This window comes from Leptodactylus fuscus, chromosome 1 (genome assembly GCF_031893055.1).
Source record: "Leptodactylus fuscus isolate aLepFus1 chromosome 1, aLepFus1.hap2, whole genome shotgun sequence".
Classification (NCBI taxonomy): Eukaryota; Metazoa; Chordata; class Amphibia; order Anura; family Leptodactylidae; genus Leptodactylus; species Leptodactylus fuscus.
In genome coordinates, this window is record NC_134265.1 from 223,720,126 (window position 1) to 223,744,399 (window position 24,274).

The following is a 24,274-nucleotide window of genomic DNA, read 5'->3' on the forward strand; positions in this document are numbered from 1 at the left end:
GCTTCTGATCAGTTCCTAAAATATGGGTTAATCCTCACGTCTGCCTGAACTATTTAGTATTTTATAGCCATGCAATAGCTTTATGTGACACAAACAGACATCTTGTTGCACGAAATCCCAGCCTAATGATACCTAAAAAAATACTTGTTTTGGAAGAAAAAAACCATTGGTGCATGTAAATGAAATGTGAAAAGCCAATGTAAACAGCCCTGGAAGTACACATGGCTTAGGGAAGCAATACTGAAGGCTGCTACTCCTCCTCCCTGTCTTCTGCATGTGTAAGTGTGTGTATATGCGTGTGTCTCTGCCTCTCAGTCTGTAGCAGCAGCCTCAGCCGCAGCATCACTTCAATTCACACAGGAGGTTTGGTCTCCATAAACCATTCAGCAACAGACTCTCGCTCTCCTCCTCCATGCAGAAGCGTCAGGACTTGGCTACAGCATCATCTCCCTTGAAAATCCTACATTTGATTTCTCTCAGATTTTTTTCTCGCCTGTATTTTTCTCCTGAGCTTGTTGGAAACGTGCTAACCTAATTCATCCACCCCCTCTGCTCTTCTCATTCTCATCATCACCACCTCAAGTCTACTGGGTCCTGCAAAACCTCCGCCCCATCAACCTCTTGTTGCTGCACCAAGAAATAACCTCTGCTTCCCCCTCCCAAAAGCCATCCTTCATTCAATCAGGTTTATTGCGATCTCCCCAGGAGCCCCAGCACTGGGGTGGGGGGTGAGGTGTGTACAGGGGATAACACACTGCTAGCAAGACGGCTGGGAGACAGCTTACCATGAGATTGCAATACACATCCTCTTCTTCCTCCTCCACCACCTCTCTGGCTGCCGGTCTTGCACCTTGCTTGTTGCCTGGTCCAGGGTCTGGTCTTGCAGGTGGTGGCTGCTCATGTTGTTGGGGTTGTTGCTATGGTGCCCTCCTATTTTTCCTATGGACTTCGGCTGCAGTGACTGCCTCCTCCTCTTCTTCCTCGTCTTCTTCTGCTGGAGGTGCTGGAGCAGGTGGTGCTGCAGTGACCGGTGCTCCTGGTAGTGCTGGTAGCTCTGGTGCTGCAGCATCTACTCATTCCCCGGCTCCTCCTCTCCCTGCTGCAGTGGTAGCTGGAGGGGCGCTCCTGGCTGCTGTTGTAGCAGGTGCAGGTGGTGGTGCTGGGGTTCTATCTTCAAGTACAGGTGGAGCCCTATGTTATTCTTCCCCAAGTGCGGGCTCTGTACAAGAACTGGCTCAACGCTCTCGGGTGGTGATTGAGGGCAAAGTGCAGCAACAGCAGGCACCAGAGGGGCGCAAGAGGAAGGTGCCAGAGGAAGGGGACTTGGTTACTTCTGAGAGAAGAAGAGGACAGGTGGTCAAAGGGCCGGTGGATGGATCCATAGACAAGCAGCAGACAGTGCCAGTGGTGAGTACTGCATCTCAAGAACAGGTAGCCACTGCCAACAGCTGGACAGCACATTCTGCAGGCAGCTTAACTACATCTGCCACAATAACACTTAGTGGCTTTACTGACTTCACCACATCTGATGGAACAGCTTCCTCTGTGGCTCCTGGAATACCACAGTCTTACCTGGTGAAGGTGCACCAGGTCTGGGCAGTAAAATCTGCAGGGCTGGAGAAAGACTCTATTATAACAGTCAAGGGAGATTTCGGTTCCAGCTGTGTGAAGCTGAAGGAGGACAGCAGGTATATTTTCTTCATGGATCCGACTAACAGTACCTCAGTCTTCAGAGCATCCTTCCCACCACTGGAGACTGGCAGGAATATGAAAAAGGATGTTGGCCGGGTGTTATGCAAAGGTTGTGGTAAGTTATTGAGTTGTCTCGTGCCATGTTGCTTTGCTATGTCTGCAATGATCTTTTGATTGATCTTATTTTTTTTATAAAAAGTAAGGGAAAGTTTATGTAGTCCATAAGTTTGTTTTATTGCTATAGTTAGATAAATACTTAGTATTTTCACATAGAATCACAGTGGTGAGAGGCCCAACAATGACAAGGGCCCAATACCACAAAAGCAAATTACCGTCACAGTAAAAGTGTAATAAACATCAAAAACCATTAAAGCTATGCTGATAGTTGATATACAACCGGTTTCTTTGGCTTTAATGCAAGGTTGGTATTTAAAGGGAAAACTTTTGGAGTATTAACATATGAAGCAATTCAACAAGTCATACTATGAGGGTTGTTTTTACTGTTTATTATGTAGCCTGGAATTGAAATTTAAGAAGTATGTTACCCATCACCAACACAGTCTAAAATGCAGCAGAGATAAGTGTTGCGCCAACTGCAAAGTATTAATATATAAATAAATATACTTATAGTTACCAACAGGGGAGAGAAGAGTGGCACCCTGGAAGATGTATGAAAGATAAGTGGTGCAACTGATAAAGGCCACCACATTAAAAATGTATATACAGATAGTTAATGTTCACAAAATAACCTCAGATACATAAAGACCAAACTGATTGGTCCAAAAATGCTTATAATGTTACCATTCATATATAGATACAATGAGTTCCAGTTCCATATGAGTTCCATATTTTATGTTGGGGTCATAGACTTAAGCACCACATGTTCCTTACTGACATAGGCCCTATTCACCACTGATCTCCTCCTACCTTATTTATTCTTAGGGCAACCAGTTCATTTCTCTTTTAAAAATTAATTTGAGCCACATAAGATGACCTATACAACCTCAATGAAATATATAACTTGTACCATATAATAGGAGCTGCGTCTTCCCCCATTAGTTTTGTGTTTTTTATTAAAATAGGGGTGTAATAAGTTTCAGCAGACATTTGTGACTGTGTCCATTGCATATCTAATGTACATAACTTGGCCCATTTAAGGTGCCCACATATATTGAAAGTTTAATGAAACTTGTAAACTTGTCCATATAATAACTGCCACTTATCTAGTTAGTAAATATACATGTTCCCATTTAAATATGGCTATCAAAGTCCCTGTGACATATAAGATTGTGTCCAATGGTTAATGGTAAACCCAAAGCTCTGAGCACCAAATTTCAGCTGGTTATTGCTGATCTCCTCATGTAGTACATATTCCAAGGACTGCCAGTTTGGCCTATGTTAGTCTACTTAAGATTGATTTGATACATCTTAATCCTCTATGGTTAAATCTTCAGTTTGATTAAACTTATCATTTGCCCAATGTAAGACTCCACGTTCCATCCTATCATTTATACGTGTTCCATACAAATATGGGCACCATGAGTTCCAGTGACATATGGTGGATGATCTGTACTGTGTGACATATGATATTGAGTGTCACACTTTTAATAGTATTTGAGGTTTGATGACTGGGTATTGTTGATCTCCCCAGACATTACATATTCCTTAGACAACCAGTGGGCCAATGTTTGATTTGCTTCTATAAAAGTACCCATATATACATTTTCACTTTGAGGAAACTTTTCATTTGTCCCATATACTAAGCACCACTTATCTTCCTACCATTTATTCATGTTCCCATTCAAATATAGGTAGTATGATTTCCAGTGAACATATAGTATAATATTGGGTGCAATAATAGATCTGAACACCGCATTTCATAATCTGATGTAACAGATCATTGAGCATTACATATCCCCGGGACAACCAGTTTAGTCCATTATCAACATTATCATGACATGCTACTTATCTTTTATACATCTTTTATATACCACTGCGCTCTTCCCTCTTGATGACCATATATATATATATATATATATATATATATATATATATATATATATACAGTCCTATGAAAAAGTTTGGGCACCCCTATTAATCTTAATCATTTTTAGTTCTAAATATTTTGGTGTTTGCAACAGCCATTTCAGTTTGATATATCTAATAACTGATGGACACAGTAATATTTCAGGATTGAAATGAGGTTTATTGTACTAACAGAAAATGCGCAATATGCATTAAACCAAAATTTGACCGGTGCAAAAGTATGGGCACCCTTATCATTTTATTGATTTGAATACTCCTAACTACTTTTTACTGACTTACTGAAGCACAAAATTAGTTTTGTAACCTCAGTGAGCTTTGAACTTCATAGCCAGGTGTATCCAATCATGAGAAAAGGTATTTAAGGTGGCCAATTGCAAGTTGATCTCCTATTTGAATCTCCTCTGAAGAGTGGCATCATGGGCTACTCAAAACAACTCTCAAATGATCTGAAAACAAAGATTGTTCAACATAGTTGTTCAGCGGAAGGATACAAAAAGCTGTCTCAGAGATTTAACCTGTCAGTTTCCACTGTGAGGAACATAGTAAGGAAATGGAAGACCACAGGGACAGTTCTTGTTAAGCCCAGAAGTGGCAGGCCAAGAAAAATATCAGAAAGGCAGAGAAGAAGAATGGTGAGAACAGTCAAGGACAATCCACAGACCACCTCCAAAGAGCTGCAGCATCATCTTGCTGCAGATGGTGTCACTGTGCATCGGTCAACTATACAGTGCACTTTGCACAAATAGAAGCTGTATGGGAGAGTGATGAAAAAGAAGCCGTTTCTGCACGTACGCCACAAATAGAGTTGCCTGAGGTATGAAAAAGCACATTTGGACAAGGCAGCTTCATTTTGGAAACAAAAATTGAGTTGTTTGGTTATAAAAAAAGGCGTTATGCATGGCGTCCAAAAAGAAACAGCATTCCAAGAAAAACACATGCTACCCACTGTAAAATTTGGTGGAGGTTCCATCATGCTTTGGGGCTGTGTGGCCAATGCCGGCACCGGGAATCTTGTTAAAGTTGAGGGTCGCATGGATTCCACTCAGTATCAGCAGATTCTTGAGAATAATGTTCAAGAATCAGTGACGAAGTTGAAGTTACGCCGGGGATGGATATTTCAGCAAGACAATGATCCAAAACACCGCTCCAAATCCTCAAGCATTCATGCAGAGGAACAATTACAATGTTCTGGAATGGCCATCCCAGTCCCCATACCTGAATATCATTGAACATCTGTGGGATGATTTGAAGCGGGCTGTCCATGCTCGGTGACCATCAAACTTAACTGAACTTGAATTGTTTGTCCAAAATACCTTTATCCAGGATCCAGGAACTGATTAAAAGCTACAGGAAGCGACTAGAGGCTGTTATCTTTGCAAAAGGAGGATCTACTAAATATTAATGTCACTTTTCTGTTGAGGTGCCCATACTTTTGCACCGGTCAAATTTTGGTTTAATGCATATTGCACATTTTCTGTTAGTACAATAAACCTCATTTCAATCCTGAAATATTACTGTGTCCATCAGTTATTAGATATATCAAACTGAAATGGCTGTTATAAACACCAAAATATTTAGAACTAAAAATGATTAAGATTAATAGGGGTGCCCAAACTTTTTCATAGGACTGTATATACTGTATATATAGTCATTGTGCGTTATAAAATAAGGAAGACATTAATGCTTACAATCTACACATTTGACCATTGGACAGTGATAGGACTAGTAACTTTGTCATACTTAACCCTATTTTCCCCCATGTGCACTCCTTAACCATTGTGTCTTGGGTGGAAGACGCACTGAGCAACCTTGGCTTATCTAAATAAATAAATCCATTAATAAAGTCTTCCTTTTAATCCCATTATAAAATATCCTGTATATGTCAAGCAATGTGTTGGCTTGATCTTTCATGATTTACATCCCTTTAGTGGGCAGAACATCTGGGTGTATTGTGAGACATTAATATATAAGAGGACCAACTAGAAGGGGTGAATAAGAAACACATATAACACTACAATGAATGTTGTGCATTACATGTATGCCAAAATGCCTGCTGACTCAACTGAATATGGTTATGTGTTCATTATGTATCCCATGAATATTTGTAATACATTTCATACATTTTTGTGTTCTAGGGATAAGATTTAGAAAAATTGTATTTACTTGAAATTTAGCTTTAAATATAGTATTGTCCTCTCATGCCATGAAGGGCAGATTTTTTTGGTGATCCCTATGAATTTTTAAAAGATGTCTTGAATGGTACATTGTGATAAACTGCATTGTCTGAGAAGCTGATTTGGTTAATACTTCCGAAAAGTGTAATCCTAATAATGGTAATAGTATGTGAAAGTTTATATTGATGTATATCATGAAAGCTGGAGGCCTCGTCTGTAGTAGAAGGACTATTTCCATTCTGTATCATAACATCAGGATTAGAGATGAGCGAACACTAAAATGTTCGAGGTTCGAAATTCGATTCGAACAGCCGCTCACTATTCGAGTGTTCGAATGGGTTTCGAACCCCATTATAGTCTATGGGGAACATAAACTCGTTAAGGGGGAAACCCAAATTCGTGTCTGGAGGGTCACCAAGTCCACTATGACACCCCAGGAAATGATACCAACACCCTGGAATGACACTGGGACAGCAGGGGAAGCATGTCTGGGGGCATAAAAGTCACTTTATTTCATGGAAATCCCTGTCAGTTTGCGATTTTCGCAAGCTAACTTTTCCCCATAGAAATGCATTGGCCAGTGCTGATTGGCCAGAGTACGGAACTCGACCAATCAGCGCTGGCTCTGCTGGAGGAGGCGGAGTCTAAGATAGCTCCACACCAGTCTCCATTCAGGTCCGACCTTAGACTCCGCCTCCTCCGGCAGAGCCAGCGCTGATTGGCCGAAGGCTGGCCAATGCATTCCTATGCGAATGCAGACTTAGCAGTGCTGAGTCAGTTTTGCTCAACTACACATCTGATGCACACTCGGCACTGCTACATCAGATGTAGCAATCTGATGTAGCAGAGCCGAGGGTGCACTAGAACCCCTGTGCAAACTCAGTTCACGCTAATAGAATGCATTGGCCAGCGCTGATTGGCCAATGCATTCTATTAGCCCGATGAAGTAGAGCTGAATGTGTGTGCTAAGCACACACATTCAGCACTGCTTCATCACGCCAATACAATGCATTAGCCAGTGCTGATTGGCCAGAGTACGGAATTCGGCCAATCAGCGCTGGCTCTGCTGGAGGAGGCGGAGTCTAAGATAGCTCCACACCAGTCTCCATTCAGGTCCGACCTTAGACTCCGCCTCCTCCGGCAGAGCCAGCGCTGATTGGCCGAAGGCTGGCCAATGCATTCCTATGCGAATGTAGACTTAGCAGTGCTGAGTCAGTTTTGCTCAACTACACATCTGATGCACACTCGGCACTGCTACATCAGATGTAGCAATCTGATGTAGCAGAGCCGAGGGTGCACTAGAACCCCTGTGCAAACTCAGTTCACGCTAATAGAATGCATTGGCCAGCGCTGATTGGCCAATGCATTCTATTAGCCCGATGAAGTAGAGCTGAATGTGTGTGCTAAGCACACACATTCAGCACTGCTTCATCAAGCCAATACAATGCATTAGCCAGTGCTGATTGGCCAGAGTACGGAATTCGGCCAATCAGCGCTGGCCAATGCATTCTATTAGCCCGATGAAGTAGAGCTGAATGTGTGTGCTAAGCACACACATTCAGCACTGCTTCATCGAGCCAATACAATGCATTAGCCAGTGCTGATTGGCCAGAGTACGGAATTCGGCCAATCAGCGCTGGCTCTGCTGGAGGAGGCGGAGTCTAAGGTCGGACCTGAATGGAGACTGGTGTGGAGCGATCTTAGACTCCGCCTCCTCCAGCAGAGCCAGCGCTGATTGGCCGAATTCCGTACTCTGGCCAATCAGCACTGGCTAATGCATTGTATTGGCGTGATGAAGCAGTGCTGAATGTGTGTGCTTAGCACACACATTCAGCTCTACTTCATCGGGCTAATAGAATGCATTGGCCAGCGCTGATTGGCCAAATTCCGTACTCTGGCCAATCAGTGCTGGCCAATGCATTCTATTAGCTTGATGAAGCAGAGTGTGCACAAGGGTTCAAGCGCACCCTCGGCTCTGATGTAGCAGAGCCGAGGCTGCACAAGGGTTCAAGCGCACCCTCGGCTCTGATGTAGGAGAGCCGAGGGTGCACTTGAACCCTTGTGCAGCCTCGGCTCTGCTACATCAGAGCCGAGGGTGCGCTTGAACCCTTGTGCACACTCTGCTTCATCAAGCTAATAGAATGCATTGGCCAGCGCTGATTGGCCAATGTATTCTATTAGCCTGATGAAGTAGAGCTGAATGTGTGTGCTAAGCACACACATTCAGCTCTACTTCATCGGGCTAATAGAATGCATTGGCCAGCGCTGATTGGCCAGAGTACGGAACTCGACCAATCAGCGCTGGCTCTGCTGGAGGAGGCGGAGTCTAAGATCGCTCCACACCAGTCTCCATTCAGGTCCGACCTTAGACTCCGCCTCCTCCAGCAGAGCCAGCGCTGATTGGCCGAATTCCGTACTCTGGCCAATCAGCACTGGCTAATGCATTGTATTGGCGTGATGAAGCAGTGCTGAATGTGTGTGCTTAGCACACACATTCAGCTCTACTTCATCGGGCTAATAGAATGCATTGGCCAATCAGCGCTGGCCAATGCATTCTATTAGCGTGAACTGAGTTTGCACAGGGGTTCTAGTGCACCCTCGGCTCTGCTACATCAGATTGCTACATCTGATGTAGCAGTGCCGAGTGTGCATCAGATGTGTAGTTGAGCAAAACTGACTCAGCACTGCTGTCTCTGCATTCGCATAGGAATGCATTGGCCAGCCTTCGGCCAATCAGCGCTGGCTCTGCCGGAGGAGGCGGAGTCTAAGGTCGGACCTGAATGGAGACTGGTGTGGAGCGATCTTAGACTCCGCCTCCTCCAGCAGAGCCAGCGCTGATTGGTCGAGTTCCGTACTCTGGCCAATCAGCGCTGGCCAATGCATTCTATTAGCTTGATGAAGCAGAGTGTGCACAAGGGTTCAAGCGCACCCTCGGCTCTGATGTAGCAGAGCTGAGGGTGCACAAGGGTTCAAGTGCACCCTCGGCTCTCCTACATCAGAGCCGAGGGTGCGCTTGAACCCTTGTGCAGCCTCGGCTCTGCTACATCAGAGCCGAGGGTGCGCTTGAACCCTTGTGCACACTCTGCTTCATCAAGCTAATAGAATGCATTGGCCAGCACTGATTGGCCAGAGTACGGAATTCGGCCAATCAGCGCTGGCCAATGCATCCCTATGGGAAAAAGTTTATCTCACAAAAATCACAATTACACACCCGATAGAGCCCCAAAAAGTTATTTTTAATAACATTCCCCCCTAAATAAAGGTTATCCCTGCCTGTACAGCTATCCCTGTCTCATAGTCACAAAGTTCACATTCTCATATGACCCGGATTTGAAATCCACTATTCGTCTAAAATGGAGGTCACCTGATTTCGGCAGCCAATGACTTTTTCCAATTTTTTTCAATGCCCCCAGTGTCGTAGTTCCTGTCCCACCTCCCCTGCGCTGTTATTGGTGCAAAAAAGGCGCCAGGGAAGGTGGGAGGGGAATCGAATTTTGGCGCACTTTACCACGTGGTGTTCGATTCGATTCGAACATGGCGAACACCCTGATATCCGATCGAACATGTGTTCGATAGAACACTGTTCGCTCATCTCTAATCAGGATCCTTTTCTTTCTTATTAGCTACAGTGGATACTTGGTAGCCTGGAGATCACTTGTCATTGAGCTAATTCATATTAATGATGCTTTTATTTTATTTTGATTCCTATGATGATACGCCGTATTAAAAATAAATGTCGTCATAGAGTTTAGGTATGATCTTATGTTGACATTTGTTTTCATGTTGATGAATTTGCTTATTATAAAATCTGGTAACTTATAGTACTAGTAAGGGTGACATAGCTCGAGAGATTGTAGTATATACTAACAATTACTGTTAGCAGTGGTATACATGTTTATACAACCTGTAATGTTGTACACTGCATAAGATGACACAAATTGGTGAAAGAAATGTAACTGTATGATACATAGACTTGTCATTTCCAAAACAATAATGCATCACGTATTGTGCTAAGCCTTGTTTGCAGCTGCAGTGGCCAATAGATTGGAGAGAGCTATTCAGCTTGTCTGGTGCTGAAGTGTCATAGTGAGTTGGGAATCCCTGTCTCTGGCTGATAGATGTCAGTGAGAAACATGGAAAATACCCTTCTGGGACTTTATTTAATAGCTGACATAAAAGCTGAGCATTGCTATGTAGTGAGCACAATGTGTTTTTTTTCTGTTGTGGAATATATTGTGTAATTTACACTTTGCTGGTGTGTGCAGGGTGCAGCCAAATGTTATTTGTTATTGAATGTTTATATATATATATATATATATATATATATATATATGCTATTTACCTTCGCAAAAGGTCTTATATATAGTGTGTATATGCTGGACATTGTATCTAAATATCGTGTACATAAATATACTGCAATATACTGTACGCTTTACTAGGTCAGTGTATGGTAAAGGGCCTACAAATAATTTGATGGTAGTGTGATTCAGCAGATGTGTCAGCTATCACGCACTACAGTTAGCCATGTTTGCCATCCCGATATTCATTATAGTGGCCATTGCCACCATCAATATCAGATCATCTATGTGGTTATGCTTTGACGGTATTTATAATACGGTTTTCAGTATGTATTGTTGATACAGTTGATTCTATTTGCATTGCCAAATAGAAGACTAAAATACTTTGCTCCATATTTTTGGTAAGTTATTCATTAAGATAATTCCTCCCCCACGGCAGCAGAAAACTGGTAAACAATCCTACAACATAAGATATTATAGTGTTAAAGAGAGAGGCTTTTAGCGTTGCAGAGTAAAACAAATCATTATGATTTAGCATTTAGGTAAGAAGAATACAATACAAGAGATAAACATGATATCTAATGAATGGGTTTAATGAACTAGAATAATGTATTTGGCTCTGTGTTTCCCAAATAGTAATGATCTACAATGACAGCCATGTTGTGTAGTATTAAATTATAGAGACTTATGCTGCAGTTTTACAAGCAAGACAAACACATAGTGCTCAGTTTCATCTCAACTTCCATGTTATGTACATGAGGCTGTGCTGCATTACTATACAAATATAATGTGAAGCTGTATTGAGTATTCCTGTATATATAAATATATATATATATATATATATATATATATATATATATATATATGTATATATATATCAAGAGTTAGCAAGTATTTTGCAACATGTATAATGTATTAACGTATATCGTGATCATTTTTTGCAATTCTTTTTCAGAGTTTGTAATTGAGAGTTATACAATACCATAAAGTTTGTATTATTGGAGTTGTCTGATAGTTGATCTATATGCATTCATCTGTTACGTCCCTGCTCCTCGTGTTCACCTGGAGTATATGCCATACATCCTAGCATCACCAGTGAGGCCTGTGATTGGCTGCATCAGTCACATGATCTGACAGCACATCATCACTCCAGGAACGTAAGCAAACGACTGGCAGGGGATAGAATTTTAGGATGTGGTCTTTCTTGCATAATGGAACTGGGTGTTTCGTGTTTCGTGACCATACGCTGATACATTGTATTTAGCAATATTATTTTCCAGATTTTTTTGAAACATAATTTAATTTAAGGTATAAAAATCTACAACTGTTCCATTAACTCCAAGTTTTGGAATAGCTGCAAAACTTCCCAGTAGAGGCCAACCTGTCAAATATTTCTACGGACACAAAGACAATGTATCAAGGAGGCCAGAAAACCTCTCAAAAGCCCATTAATAGCACTGCATACCTCTCTGGCCTCAGGAGTTATGAAAGATTAATGTTATTTTTTTCTAAAATTCATAGAAGAATAGTAAATAGTCAATAGCAGCATAAATGATGTGATTGGCTGCTGCACTCATGTGATGTGACATCATTATGGATATCACGTCATGGTGCCATGTGCAGCATACTGAGGACCTGTGAAATACAAGGCCAACTGTTCTTAGTCCCCCATTGAATGGGACAGATAATACTCGCTGCTACTCCATACACTTCAGTGGGACAGGAGATAACTGGTGTGTTGGATTTTAATGTGTTCAGTTCTTTTGTTCTCACTGGAGATAAGTTAAAGCCATGGGCCACTGACAGTGGTTTATACTGAAGGAAAAGCTATTTTACAAACATATTTCTATCAAGCATCAATCTACAGTGTATGATATGTCCATCTAAAGGCCAGAGATATGCATAAAACTGGCTCTTAAGTGCAGCGACTCATGTACAGCAAATGCAAAGAAATGTCCAGCTGTAAAAAATGCATTTTAAATATTTATGGCGCATATCTGTAGGGATTGTGTATTTAGATGGCTCATACTATGACAAGCATTGTAGGCCAAAGAATGAGAATATCATTGGCAAGAAGAGGATAACTTGTAGTTCAGCTTCTTATAGATTACAATTCTATCACGACTACTTTGGCTTTATTAGCTTCTATGTCTCGATTTCTATTTAAAGCTTGGAATTTTTTTTGACTAGTTTTCAAATACTGTATATGTTTTCTTCATAAGTCAGCAGTTTACATTTTGCGTATCTAAATGCCAATGTGATACGGCGCCCCCCAACTATCAGCTGTTTAATGGGGCTACAATACAGTGTGAGCGCTATGTCCTCTTCATTATTGACACTGCACTTGAATGGGACAAAGCTGCCATGCCCCGCACAGCCACTATCTATAAAATATGAAGGGGATGCAGGAAGCAAACAAGATTGACAGCCTTTCAAAATTCTGAACCTGGTAAACCCTTTTAACTATTTCAGGACCAGGCCACTTTCCCTGGTTCACAACCAGACACATTTTCAGTTTTTTTTTACACGTTTTAGAAGGCTATAACATTTTTTTCCTTGTGTCTTTTTTCAGTGATAGAGTTTTCTTTTTATGTTGTTGTTATTTTGTCATGTTGTGTCTGTTTTTCAAATTTTTCATATTTTTTTTTTATCATACTATTAATAAAAATCTTTGGACTGAGGCCCCACATGGCGGAAACCACTGCGTTTACGCCTAGTGGAAGAAATATACTAGAATCCACTCACTCTCATCCCTTTTAGGGAATCCCATCCACACATTGCAGACAAATACCGTCATGTTTTTGGAAATTCAATGAATTTCCGCCGCGGTTTTTCCCGTAGCACTTTTTGGCTGTGGCCCACTACATGAGGCCTTAGCCTTAAATAGTTTTAATTCTCCATTGCAGTATTTTTTTTTACATAGGTGACAATTATTGTGTACTTGTGACAAGACCATGGTAGGGTTCATTTTTTCCCACTTGATTTTTTTTTTTTTTTACATTAGTCCCAGTCACAGGAGGAATGCAACCTTCTAGGACCCAGAGGCTCATGCGGTTCTCAAACCCTGGTGTTCATGTTACCATGGGCCCAAAGTGGGAACATATTGTGGTAGTTGACATGACTGTGTACACAGTCATCGGGAAGGCTGGGACAGTAATCCCTTCACTATAGGAGTTCTGGTTGTAGCAAAAACAGACCCCTGGTTTCTACAACTGTGGGAAATATATTCATCCTTGCAGTGTTAAGCGTTGACCACCTGCACATATACAGTCAACAAGCAGTCTGAAATTCAGTTAACCAACATATTGAATAAAGTCATTCAATAAAAGATCAGGTAACTTCTATCTCTTTTGTTTGGGAATATATCATACATCTGCCAATACCTTCGCTTCCTGTGTCTACATGACAATGATATGCATTTTAGTTTTTCATTGTGTTTTTTTAAAGTTCATATTTTTTATGTTGTTTAGAGATGAGCGAACAGTAAAATATTCGATATTCGTTTTGAATAGCCCCTCAATATTCGACTATATTCGACTATTCGAATATCAGCAGAGCTGAGTGTGCAGCAGGGTTCAGCGCACAGGGTGCACAGGGTTCAGCGCATCTCTGATGCAGCAGAGCTGAGTGTGCAGCAGGGTTCAGCGGTTCTCCGGTGTAGCAGTGCTGGCCGTGCGCTCAGCTCGGCTGCATCTCTGGAGTAGACGAGCTGAGCGCACGGCCAGCACTGCTACATCTTGGTATAGGAATGGATTGACCAGCGTTGATTAATCCCTAGCTAACTCTGCCAGTACATCTGTCCCTTTCTCACAGTCCCATAGTTTACAGTCTCTAATTAACCGAATGTTTAATCCACCATTTGTATAAATTGGAGGTCACCTGATTTAGCCAGTCAATTACTTTTTCCGATTTTTCTTCGATGCCTCCGTTGTCGTAGTTCCTGTCCCACCTCTCATGCACAGTTATTGGTGCAAAAAAAGCACCAGGGAAGGTGGGAGGGGATACGAATTTTTAGTGTGTTTGCCTCGTGGTATTCGATTAGAATACCTCGAACGTCCTGATATTCGATCGAATATCTATTCGATTGAACAGTGTTTGCTCATCTCTAATGTTGTTCTTCGTTGTACATTTTGTATTTTTTCTGGGATGTTTGAAGTTCTATAGAGAAGAATCAGGAAAAACAAAAGAAAACATGCTTGCTGAGCTATGGAAAAAGTGTCACTGGTCTCAAAAGTAGATCATTGGCAAAACCAAAATGCTGTGTACATAGCCTATACAATATTGCTCTATGGACTTTAAAGTAACATCTTGTTACAGTATTTTTGAATAAGTAGATTGCAACAATGAACCAAAAACACATCAAAATGCTATGTGTGGATTCAACCTTATATGCATAGTGCTGCAAAAAAGCTTAAAGAATTTACCAATCATTCGTAATGTCTTACCATATCACTTACTACAACAGCAGGAGATATCTGAATATATATGAAAACTCGGCACACACTAAGGACACAGAGAAATCTATTCGGCCTCTGGCTGTGTATGATGTTGCAATTGTGAATAATTTCCCAGCATGCAGTGCTGCGTAATCAATGCTACTGCCTGCAAGCCTCTCTAAGTGCAGTGGATTGGAAAGCAACTAGTTTCAGTTAGTTAGAAGAGGGAATGCTGATCGATTCCTGTCTGTAAACCGAAATAGACAGCACAGCTCTGGACGGTAAACTGGTAAACCAGGCTGGAGTTATTCCAATTACACAGATATAATCCACCTACAAGTTATACAGATTATATTATCCAGATTTCCTTGAGGTGCAGCCTAATCCATAATGCCAAGTGCTTAATAAATCCTGAAAGTGCCACTTTGTGATTTATAATGTATACGAATGGCAGTACTGACTGTTCCTTTTTAATATTATTGTGGATGTAATGTATTGATTTAATAATAAACAGCCACATTAGCATATTACACACTGACTGTATGTAACAATATCTTATTTATCATGTGCATGCAGTATATTAATAGTCACAACAAGATCCCAGCCGTTTAGCAAGTCAACAGCTCATTGTTTAGGCATTTCATTAGAATTTTATTAGAATTTCGAGAAAGTTGTTGTTGATTGTCTTACAGGTACATGCTAGGACTCTTATTATAACGGATTGTAAAGGTACCTCATAATGTAAAGACACAACGTGACAGTATCATAGGGCACCTTTAATAATTCGACAGAAGTCTCATAGCAAAGTTATAATTGTGCCTCCTTATCTGGAGTCAGCTGTTTCCAGGGATTGGGTTAGGATTTCCTATTCACTCCTTTTCCATAACATTTGGGGCTGTTCCCCACCCTAACTATGATGTTTCAATGGAGATAATAAGGCATCATATGTGCTTGCTACCCAATAGCAGAGAAAATGAGAGAACTAGGCCTCTTCCTATATAGCTGCTGCATTGACTATAGTACGTCATTTAGTAAATGTATATATCCTTAAAAACATAGTGCATTTTTATAATAGCTTTTTACTACTGCACATTTTTGTAGGTCCAGAACGCGAGTTGCAATCTCAATTAGGTGCTATAAATGGTAATGTATGAAATGCATTTTTTGAGTGATAATTTTCCACATTTCCCGTGGGAAGAAATGATATTAAAATACATGTCTGGTAACTGCAGAGAGGATGACAGTATCACAATTCATCATCATTTGTTGAGACTGTCAGGTCATTTGCTACACTACCATTTTTTGCTACATTTTTACATACAAGGGGATAGTTCTATTTTCTTATACAATATGAGGTTATTGGTAAACATACATAAATGATAGGACAATAAAAGGGATCACTGCATTTAATTACACATTGTCACATTAGGTTTCTTACAATAAAATGTATAATGTAATCATGTTATTGTACTTTCATCTATATAAGGCTGTTTTTATATCTATCATGTATGATCAAAGATGATGGACAAGCACAGCTATTTTGTACAATAAAATATTTAGCTTTTTGATAGAAACTCAATTGGGTTCATTATAGACAATCAGGTCAAACGTATGCCATTGATATCTGAAACAGAACCTTCTGGTGATTTAGTTAATGTGCTCCTATAAGAGAGTATAACAATGGAAAGAGTAGTAGAGATGTAACAGAGCATTAGTACAAAACAGTATATAGAAAGGGAATTCAATTCAGTAAATTCAGAGATGTTTCTTTATGGCAGTGGTTTCAACCATTTCTTAGGTTTCTTTCTACATTCCAAAACATAAATATGAATTAGTTGATGTAACTCAGAGGGTATGGACCCATTGTGCAACTAAACTACTTTGTCTTAAGGGCTACTCCTTAGGGCATTGTACAAGAAGCTGCCTGTTTTATACCTTTGAAACTGTTTATGGGGATCTGGGAACCTTCAGTTTGCTTCCTCAGTGGTCCCAGTTTAGTGGTGGCTGGCCCACATTGCTCAACTGACAATAGTGCATGACACCAAAGGGACATAATGAGTACAGAAACCAAGCTTGGCGTTGGTGGAGTTCTCTTTTGATAGTATTATAGGCAGAGGTCATGCTAAGTGGAGCAGGTTCAGATATAGGAAGCAGGTCAGGACTAGTTATCAGGTTTAGATATGGGTATACAGTCAGAGGTAAGAAAAACAGACTATAGTCAAATCTTTGCAGGGGCTCTAGGAACGTTTTTTGCTAATAGACGAAGGTGCCTTAAATAACCCTGATGCTAGGGATTGGCTGTGTAGGCAGGCAGAGGTTGGAGGCAGGAGCCAGATTCTACTGTATACAGCAGTGTCAGAGTTGAGATACCAGGGGCTGCTGCAGAGTAGTGAGTAGCAATGTTGGTGCCGTCAGGCCATTAGCACTACTGTTGGATTTCAACATAATTATCTCTAGTGTGTTAGATCTAGGGAAATGACACAGTGAGTCATACTATTACTGACCCTCTAAAAACGCTCTCATTTGTAGCATACATAACCCTTTACATCTAGAGATTTCTACACTTACAAAATCATACCTGTACATCTCCGCAAAATATAGCATCATATATTCATATATACTGAAAGACAGGCAGCAAGTGATTTAGCATAGATTCTGCTATGTCTGTGTATGCAGTTTAGTACCCAATGTGAACATCTTTGTATATATACTGCATCCTGTATACCATCATATATAGTGTGCATAAACCTAATATGAACATTCATACATATATCTAATGATTACATATTTATACGGATACTTACTATTGACATGCTTTTATGCAGACACTTGATATATGCATACTCACGCTACATACATGCAAATCAAGAAAGAAGATATACATCATATTAAATGATACATAGCAAACATTTCCTATTTCCTATACTGTATATTTCTTTACATACACGCTATTGTTTGTATTCGTGCACAGGCCCAAGGTTCAGTCTTCACCTTTTTCGCTAACAGCCTGTGACAAGTTAGGTGCCACTCTGGCCTGCACTGCCCGCTGTAATCAGCGCTCCACATCTTTGTCTCGCCAATATATTTAACAGCAGTCAGGGTTACATTTCGCTCCTCACTGCTGTCATTGTCACAGCACTGGGTAGGGGAGCACAGAGGTGGCTGCTGTATTAGATGTCAGCCAGCTCACATTGTTGCCACAGTTGATTGACTTGCGTAAAATGCAGAGGGATGCCTTGCTCTTCTTCGTCTTGGCCTATGAGTCAAGGCTTAAAATACACGCCTGGCTGCAGCTATTTGATTTTGGAGAGGTCAATACCTAAAAACTCAGTTCCCTATTGATACCTTTGTTTGTTATATCATTGTTATAATAGACGCTCTAAGGTTTTAATTCATAGATTATATAAAGACTGACATATTGTAGCCACATAAAAGCATAATACTATAAACCGTATATAGCAAAGCTTAACAGCGTGTTTCCAAATCCACAATTTATTATTGGAGACATTGTGTAAAGCATAATAACGGATATGCATATATGTTTTACATAAGCCCTTAGTATTCCCTATCACAATGCCTTGGGAGGACCAATATCTAATCTCTTTTTCAGCAGATCAATTCTATCAGCTTGAGTGATATAGATTCACAATCGCCGAGCTAAATAGAAGCCGTTTAAATAATGCAAAATATATCAGTATTTCTTAGCTACAGCAATATTTATTAAGGCAAATTATGATTAACAGGACACAAAAATGATACAATAATATACAGCAATTGGTGTAATATCTTTGTTTTCTTATTTCTCAGTCATTTTCAGTCTCACAAAGGACTCATACATAAGGCAGAGCAGGATGCAGGAGGGTGAAGGTACATGGAGACCCTGTGGCTCCCCAATACAGAACTATAGGCATTCCTGGGCCTTCCATCAATGTATATGGAGACAGCATCAGATTGGGTGTCTAGGTCTCACCAGTGAAATATATTTTGGGGGCCCACTGTATAGCTTCAAGCAGATAATATTTGCAAATTGCTAAAATGTTGCTAACATACTTTGTTTTCAGTAGTAGCTTACTGCCTTGCACTTGCCTGTTATTGTTTCTGTTATGGGATCCTGTCAGTAGCCTGTTGTCTTTGTCTCTTGCCTGTGAGCTGAGGATATGTGCCCATACTGAAGCCATAGCAGCAAGAAGCCGGAAGATAATTTGGGCCCCTGCAGTGTGATGGGGCCCGGGGAGGAAGGGTACAGGTTGTTCCTGTCTGTACACTTACATGTCATCTCAGCCGACCTATATACCCATGGTATATATAAATAAACTGGGAAATTTTTACTGACACATAGCCTGGATGAGATATACATAAGAATCTGAAAGCAGTATAATGAAGTTACTGTGCCATGCCATAGTGAGCTGGGGGCCTATCTGGCTCAGGGGCCCATGAGGGATTAACCTGCAATTTAATAGCATTGTATCATTACATGTGAGAGAGCAGGTCACAAGTTAATTCTGTCTAATTCATGATTGTAAGGTGGTATAACCATGGTACTGGTCTTCTGCATGAACTTCTTCTACTTATTAGTTACAATGTCTTGTTTGTTAAAATAAGGTAATTAAAATCAATTATAAGATGCATAATAAAGGAGAGCATTATCTGAATAGAAAATAGATTTTCCTTGAACTCAATAAACATAGTTCACCAAATGAGTACCTCATCCAATATAAGATGAAGAAATATCTGACGGGCTTTTAATATTTACCCTACACCTGACAAAGTTGCCATTGGAAATATTGGGGGTGTGCATTTGGTGCTTTTTTCTTCATTGTTTAACCTATTAATCCCCACCTATCCTTTTCTGGTAGGTAACATATTGACTACTAGATAGGAGGTCGTGATGCTTCTCTTATGCATTTTGATCACTATGGATATATTGGAACTGATCAGATATTTATTCATCTTATATTGGATCAGGTACTCATTTGATAAACTGTTTTTATTGTATATTATATTTCTTATAAGTTGCAAGTGAATGGTATTTATTTATTTATGACTGGGGTTGAGACGATCTTGACTTTTCAGGATCAATTTTAAAATCCGATTTCCGATCATTTTTCATTCGAACCAGATCTCTATACCAATTCCGATCCCGTCAATGGGATTTTTTTTATTAATCGGAGATCGGATTTTAAAAGCAATCCTACCCCCTGGTGTCCACTTACCTCCAGAGATGGCTGGTCCTGTGCCCCGTGCCTTCATTCTTCGCCTCGCTGCTGCTCCATGCTGCTTTTCTTCCTTCGCTGCCCCCTCCCTGCCAGGTTAGGAGAGTGTGGGCGGGTTAGGAGAGTGTGGGCGGGTACTGGGTGGGGAGACATCACATTTCCCCGCCCTGTACCCGCCCACATTCTAAGCCACAAGCCCCACCTACCTAGCGCTTTAAACACTAATCTAGGAGGCGGGGCAGCGAGGCAAGAAGAAGGAGGGCACGGAGCAGCCATCTCTAGAGGTAAGTAGCTGCTAGAGATTTAGTTTAGCCTTCCATTCGAATGAATGGAGGCAGCCGGCGCGCATGGGGTTAAAGCTGTGTGTCGGCTGCTTCCATTCATTCCTATGGAACTGCAGCGGAGCCTTCACACTGAATATACAGCGTATACTCAGTGTGAAGGCTAAGCAAAGCATTGTGGGAAAAATCACCGATCTCGATCCCACATAAAAAGATCGTGTTCAGAATTCCGATGGCGATCGTGAAATTTTCTCGATCGCCGATCGGAATCGGTTCTTTTCCGAACACGATCGCTCAACCCTATTTATGACTTAGATATGCCTTGTGATATACAAAAATTTACATATATATGAATTTGGTCTAGGTAAACTGGGGGTTCATTTTGGGATATGTTTAGTCAGGTTATGGGTTGGGTTCACCTATTACTGCTGGGAAGGTCTATAGAATTGTTTTTATGTTTTTTAACGTCATTATATGTCATTATATATAATAAAGATTATTATATTGTTATTGCTTTGTTTTTTATTGTACTATTGATGTTGGACATGTATACAACACTCCTGGAGTTGACACTTTAGTGGTGTCCATTCGAAATTCATTCGTATACATTTGAATGATGGCATGATCAGATGAAACTGCTCCCTGTCCTCTAGTTAAGGTAAATTTGCGTATATGTCGATATAAGGTTTTAAAAGTGTATAATTTGGTGTTATGTTCGTCTCTGAACAAAGTCATAACAAATGTACATGAGAAATAAACAGGTTTTATTTAGAAATGCAAAGTAAACATAAACAGGCAAAATAAGGGTATGTTCACACAGAGGTTTTTGCAGTTCGATTTTGGCGTGGAATCCGCTTCAAAATCCGCCTGCAAAAACGTCTCCCATTAATTTCAACGGGAATCTCTTGGGTTTTTTTTCCCGTTAGCGATTTTTTTTCAGCTAGCAGGAGAAAAAAGCGGCATGCCCAATCTTCACACGGATTCAACATGGACCAGTTTAGGCCGGGACCCCAATTAGCGTAAACATCGTGATTTTGCTGTTGTGTATTACAGTTCCTGCAAAGTGGATGGGATTTTGGCTAATCCAATCCCACATTGCAGAAAAATCCCTGCAGCAATGCTGCGATTTTAAAAACAAAACCAGCTGTAAATCCCAGCAGGTCAATTATACCTACAGAAACGCTGGCATTTTCCGTATAGGTATAATTGAACTTTGTGGAATTTCTGTGAAAAGTGCTGCGGGAAAAACCATGATACATTTCTGCCACGGTTTTTCTCGCAGCTCTTTATGCCTGCGGTTTGCTACGTGGGGCCTTAACCTTAGGGTAGAAAACACACCTGACAGGATCCCTTTAAGGTTTGAGGGATGGTGCTCTAGTTAGTGATTCAGAATAAACCCAAAATAGATTTTGTTTGTATTTCTATAGGATGTACAGAATGCAAGTAAGTCGCTAGTTCAGAGTGATAATAACAATACAAATTCCAAAGTAAAGGCACTTTATAGTGAGCTGAATACTGTCTTTAAGGTTGGCTTTTCGATTGAATGGAAGGTAAGCATGGCTGCTTTGTGTATGTTTTGTTGCGTTCCATCCGGCTATTAGTGGAAGTGGCTATTTGTATTAAGACACTTTGAACTTCACGACTATTTACCTATAGAACATCTTCAGGCACCTGCAAGTACTTGTAGTTAGTAGGAAAAGAGATAAATGGCATTGATAACTAACTGGCTCTGTTGTATGAGCATGGATGTTCTGATCTGAGCATGATCTTCAAGTGGCAAAAATATGACTACAATCAAATAAATATAGCAAGAAAGTATCTGTAAATAAAATAAATCTTATACCTAAGACAGTGATATTCTATAAAATGTAATATTTTTATAGCATCATTTTTTGTGACAAATTTATACAGCATAATGTTTGTGTTTGGTATTGCCATCTGTCAGTATATATTCATAGAACAAGTCATGACCAGCAATAGAATTCCTGCATAAATATTTTATACACAAAACAATTAACACAAACCACAAAAAAGGGTAAGTATGACATAATAAACACACTAATAATAAAAATCTCAAAAAATCTTTATTATAATAATTTAACACATACACAAAATAGGACGATGCAAAGAAAGCAAATGTACACATACACAAATGGGTATAATGGATGCCACAACAAATAGTGGTCCCTGTGAATACTGCTAGTTTCCCTCATGAGCCATAATAAAGTACAAAGTACACACTCTCGTATTATGTATTGAAATTCACATAGGTGAGTGTTACCATCATAAACAACTATATAGGACACAATTATAAATTCTGACTCCCAGTATTTTTATGTTCACCCCTAAGGATGAACAATAGATACTATAATATCAAAAGACTACAGGTCCTATTAAGATTTATCTTACTTCCTGTATACAAAGAGCGGCGTATACATTGCCCTCAGAGGTCTAGTAACCACCATATGTTAGAAGAAAGACATGTTGCAAGTACAAGAAGATTTGTATAGACACTCACCCATGGGGAAGGTAATCAGCAGATCACCAGGGACGGGCACCCACTACCCAAACCCCGACGCGCGTTTCGGCGCAGAGAGCCTTCGAAACAAAATGAAAGTCTATTGTTCATCCTTAGGGGTGAACATAAAAATACTGGGAGTCAGAATTTATAATTGTGTCCTATATAGTTGTTTATGATGGTAACACTCACCTATGTGAATTTCAATACATAATACGAGAGTGTGTACTTTGTACTTTATTATGGCTCATGAGGGAAACTAGCAGTATTCACAGGGACCACTATTTGTTGTGGCATCCATTATACCCATTTGTGTATGTGTACATTTGCTTTCTTTGCATCGTCCTATTTTGTGTATGTGTTAAATTATTATAATAAAGATTTTTTGAGATTTTTATTATTAGTGTGTTTATTATGTCATACTTACCCTTTTTTGTGGTTTGTGTTTGTGCTTTTTGTGGTAAGGACATGTGTTTATAGGGCGTAGAATACATAATGGAACTGATATATCTACGTTTATTTTGTGTTCCGATTTTGCTTTGTGTCTTACAAAACAATTAACCTTCTTTCTCAACATATTTTAAAAGCTCATTTATATTTACATGAATGTGGCAGAACTGCAGTAACAGTCCATGGGCAACAGTGGTGACCCCTTGTTTTCCTAATCCCAAATAACTCCCTTAAACTAAGTCTTCACGTTGTGGAAACGCTGCTTTTTTTTGTAGCAGATTTTGCTCTATTACTTAGTAGTTGCTACAGAAGGAATGGGAAATATCTAGGAAGAACCTATACATATCGCTACTGCTAGATCTACTCCTTGTTTTTGCTCAAAAAAAAACAAAAAAAAAAAACCCTCAGCAAAATCTGCCTCAAAAAGTAGCTATTGAGCAACATGGGGCCTTAGCCTTAAAGTAACTCAAAGTCTAAGGCCAGGTTCACTTCTGCGCTTGGTAATCCGCTCGGGGAGTCCACATGGGGACCTCCCGAATGGACTACCGAACGCATTGGCAAGTGGTAAGCTTATGAAAGCACACAGACTCCGTAGACTATAATGGGGTCCATGTGTTTTCCGCGTGCTGTCTGCATGGAACATGTGGACAGAAAAGTACTTCATGATCTATTTTCCTCTCCACGTGAATGGTGTGGACACTGCACGGAAACCACAAGGACCCCGAACGGATTACCAAATGCAGATGTGAATCGGGCCTAAGGGCCCCTTCACATGGAGTTTACGCTCCATGTATTCTGTACATTTTACACGTGTAAAAATACCCGTGTAAAATTTAGTTAGCTATTGAGTTCAATGGCATGTTCGTATAACGCGCATCTTTTTGCGCGCGCAAAAAGACGTGCGTTATATGAAAAAGCCATTGAACTACACATGTAAAATGTACAGAATACACAGCACGCAGACAGAATACACGGAGCGTAAACTCCGTGTCAAGGGGCCCTATCACTGTCAACATATTTCTTTGCAGCTTGATCGGTGAGTGATCACTTACCAATAGGAACTACCAACCATGCAGATTTTCAGCCATGCCAGATACCTTTTAGCATTTTGACTGAGTATTTGCTCAAAGTAACTGGTTTTACTGTTTTTTCAGCTTTTACATTGA

At 40.4% G+C, this 24,274-nt stretch overlaps 1 protein-coding gene across 4 annotated transcripts in view; it reads left to right on the forward strand.

Annotated features, from left to right (window-relative positions):
- Positions 1 to 271: 271 nt before the first annotated feature.
- The window catches only part of NRG1 (neuregulin 1), a 585,159-nt gene continuing 561,156 nt past the window's right edge, over positions 272 to 24,274 (forward strand). For all 4 annotated transcript variants that reach the window (XM_075283721.1, XM_075283723.1, XM_075283722.1 and 1 more), the window contains exon 1: positions 272 to 1,807. In XM_075283721.1, coding sequence (XP_075139822.1) covers positions 787 to 1,807 — 1,021 coding nt within the window. In that variant the 5' untranslated portion in view covers positions 272 to 786. The remainder of the gene's footprint in view (positions 1,808 to 24,274) is intronic.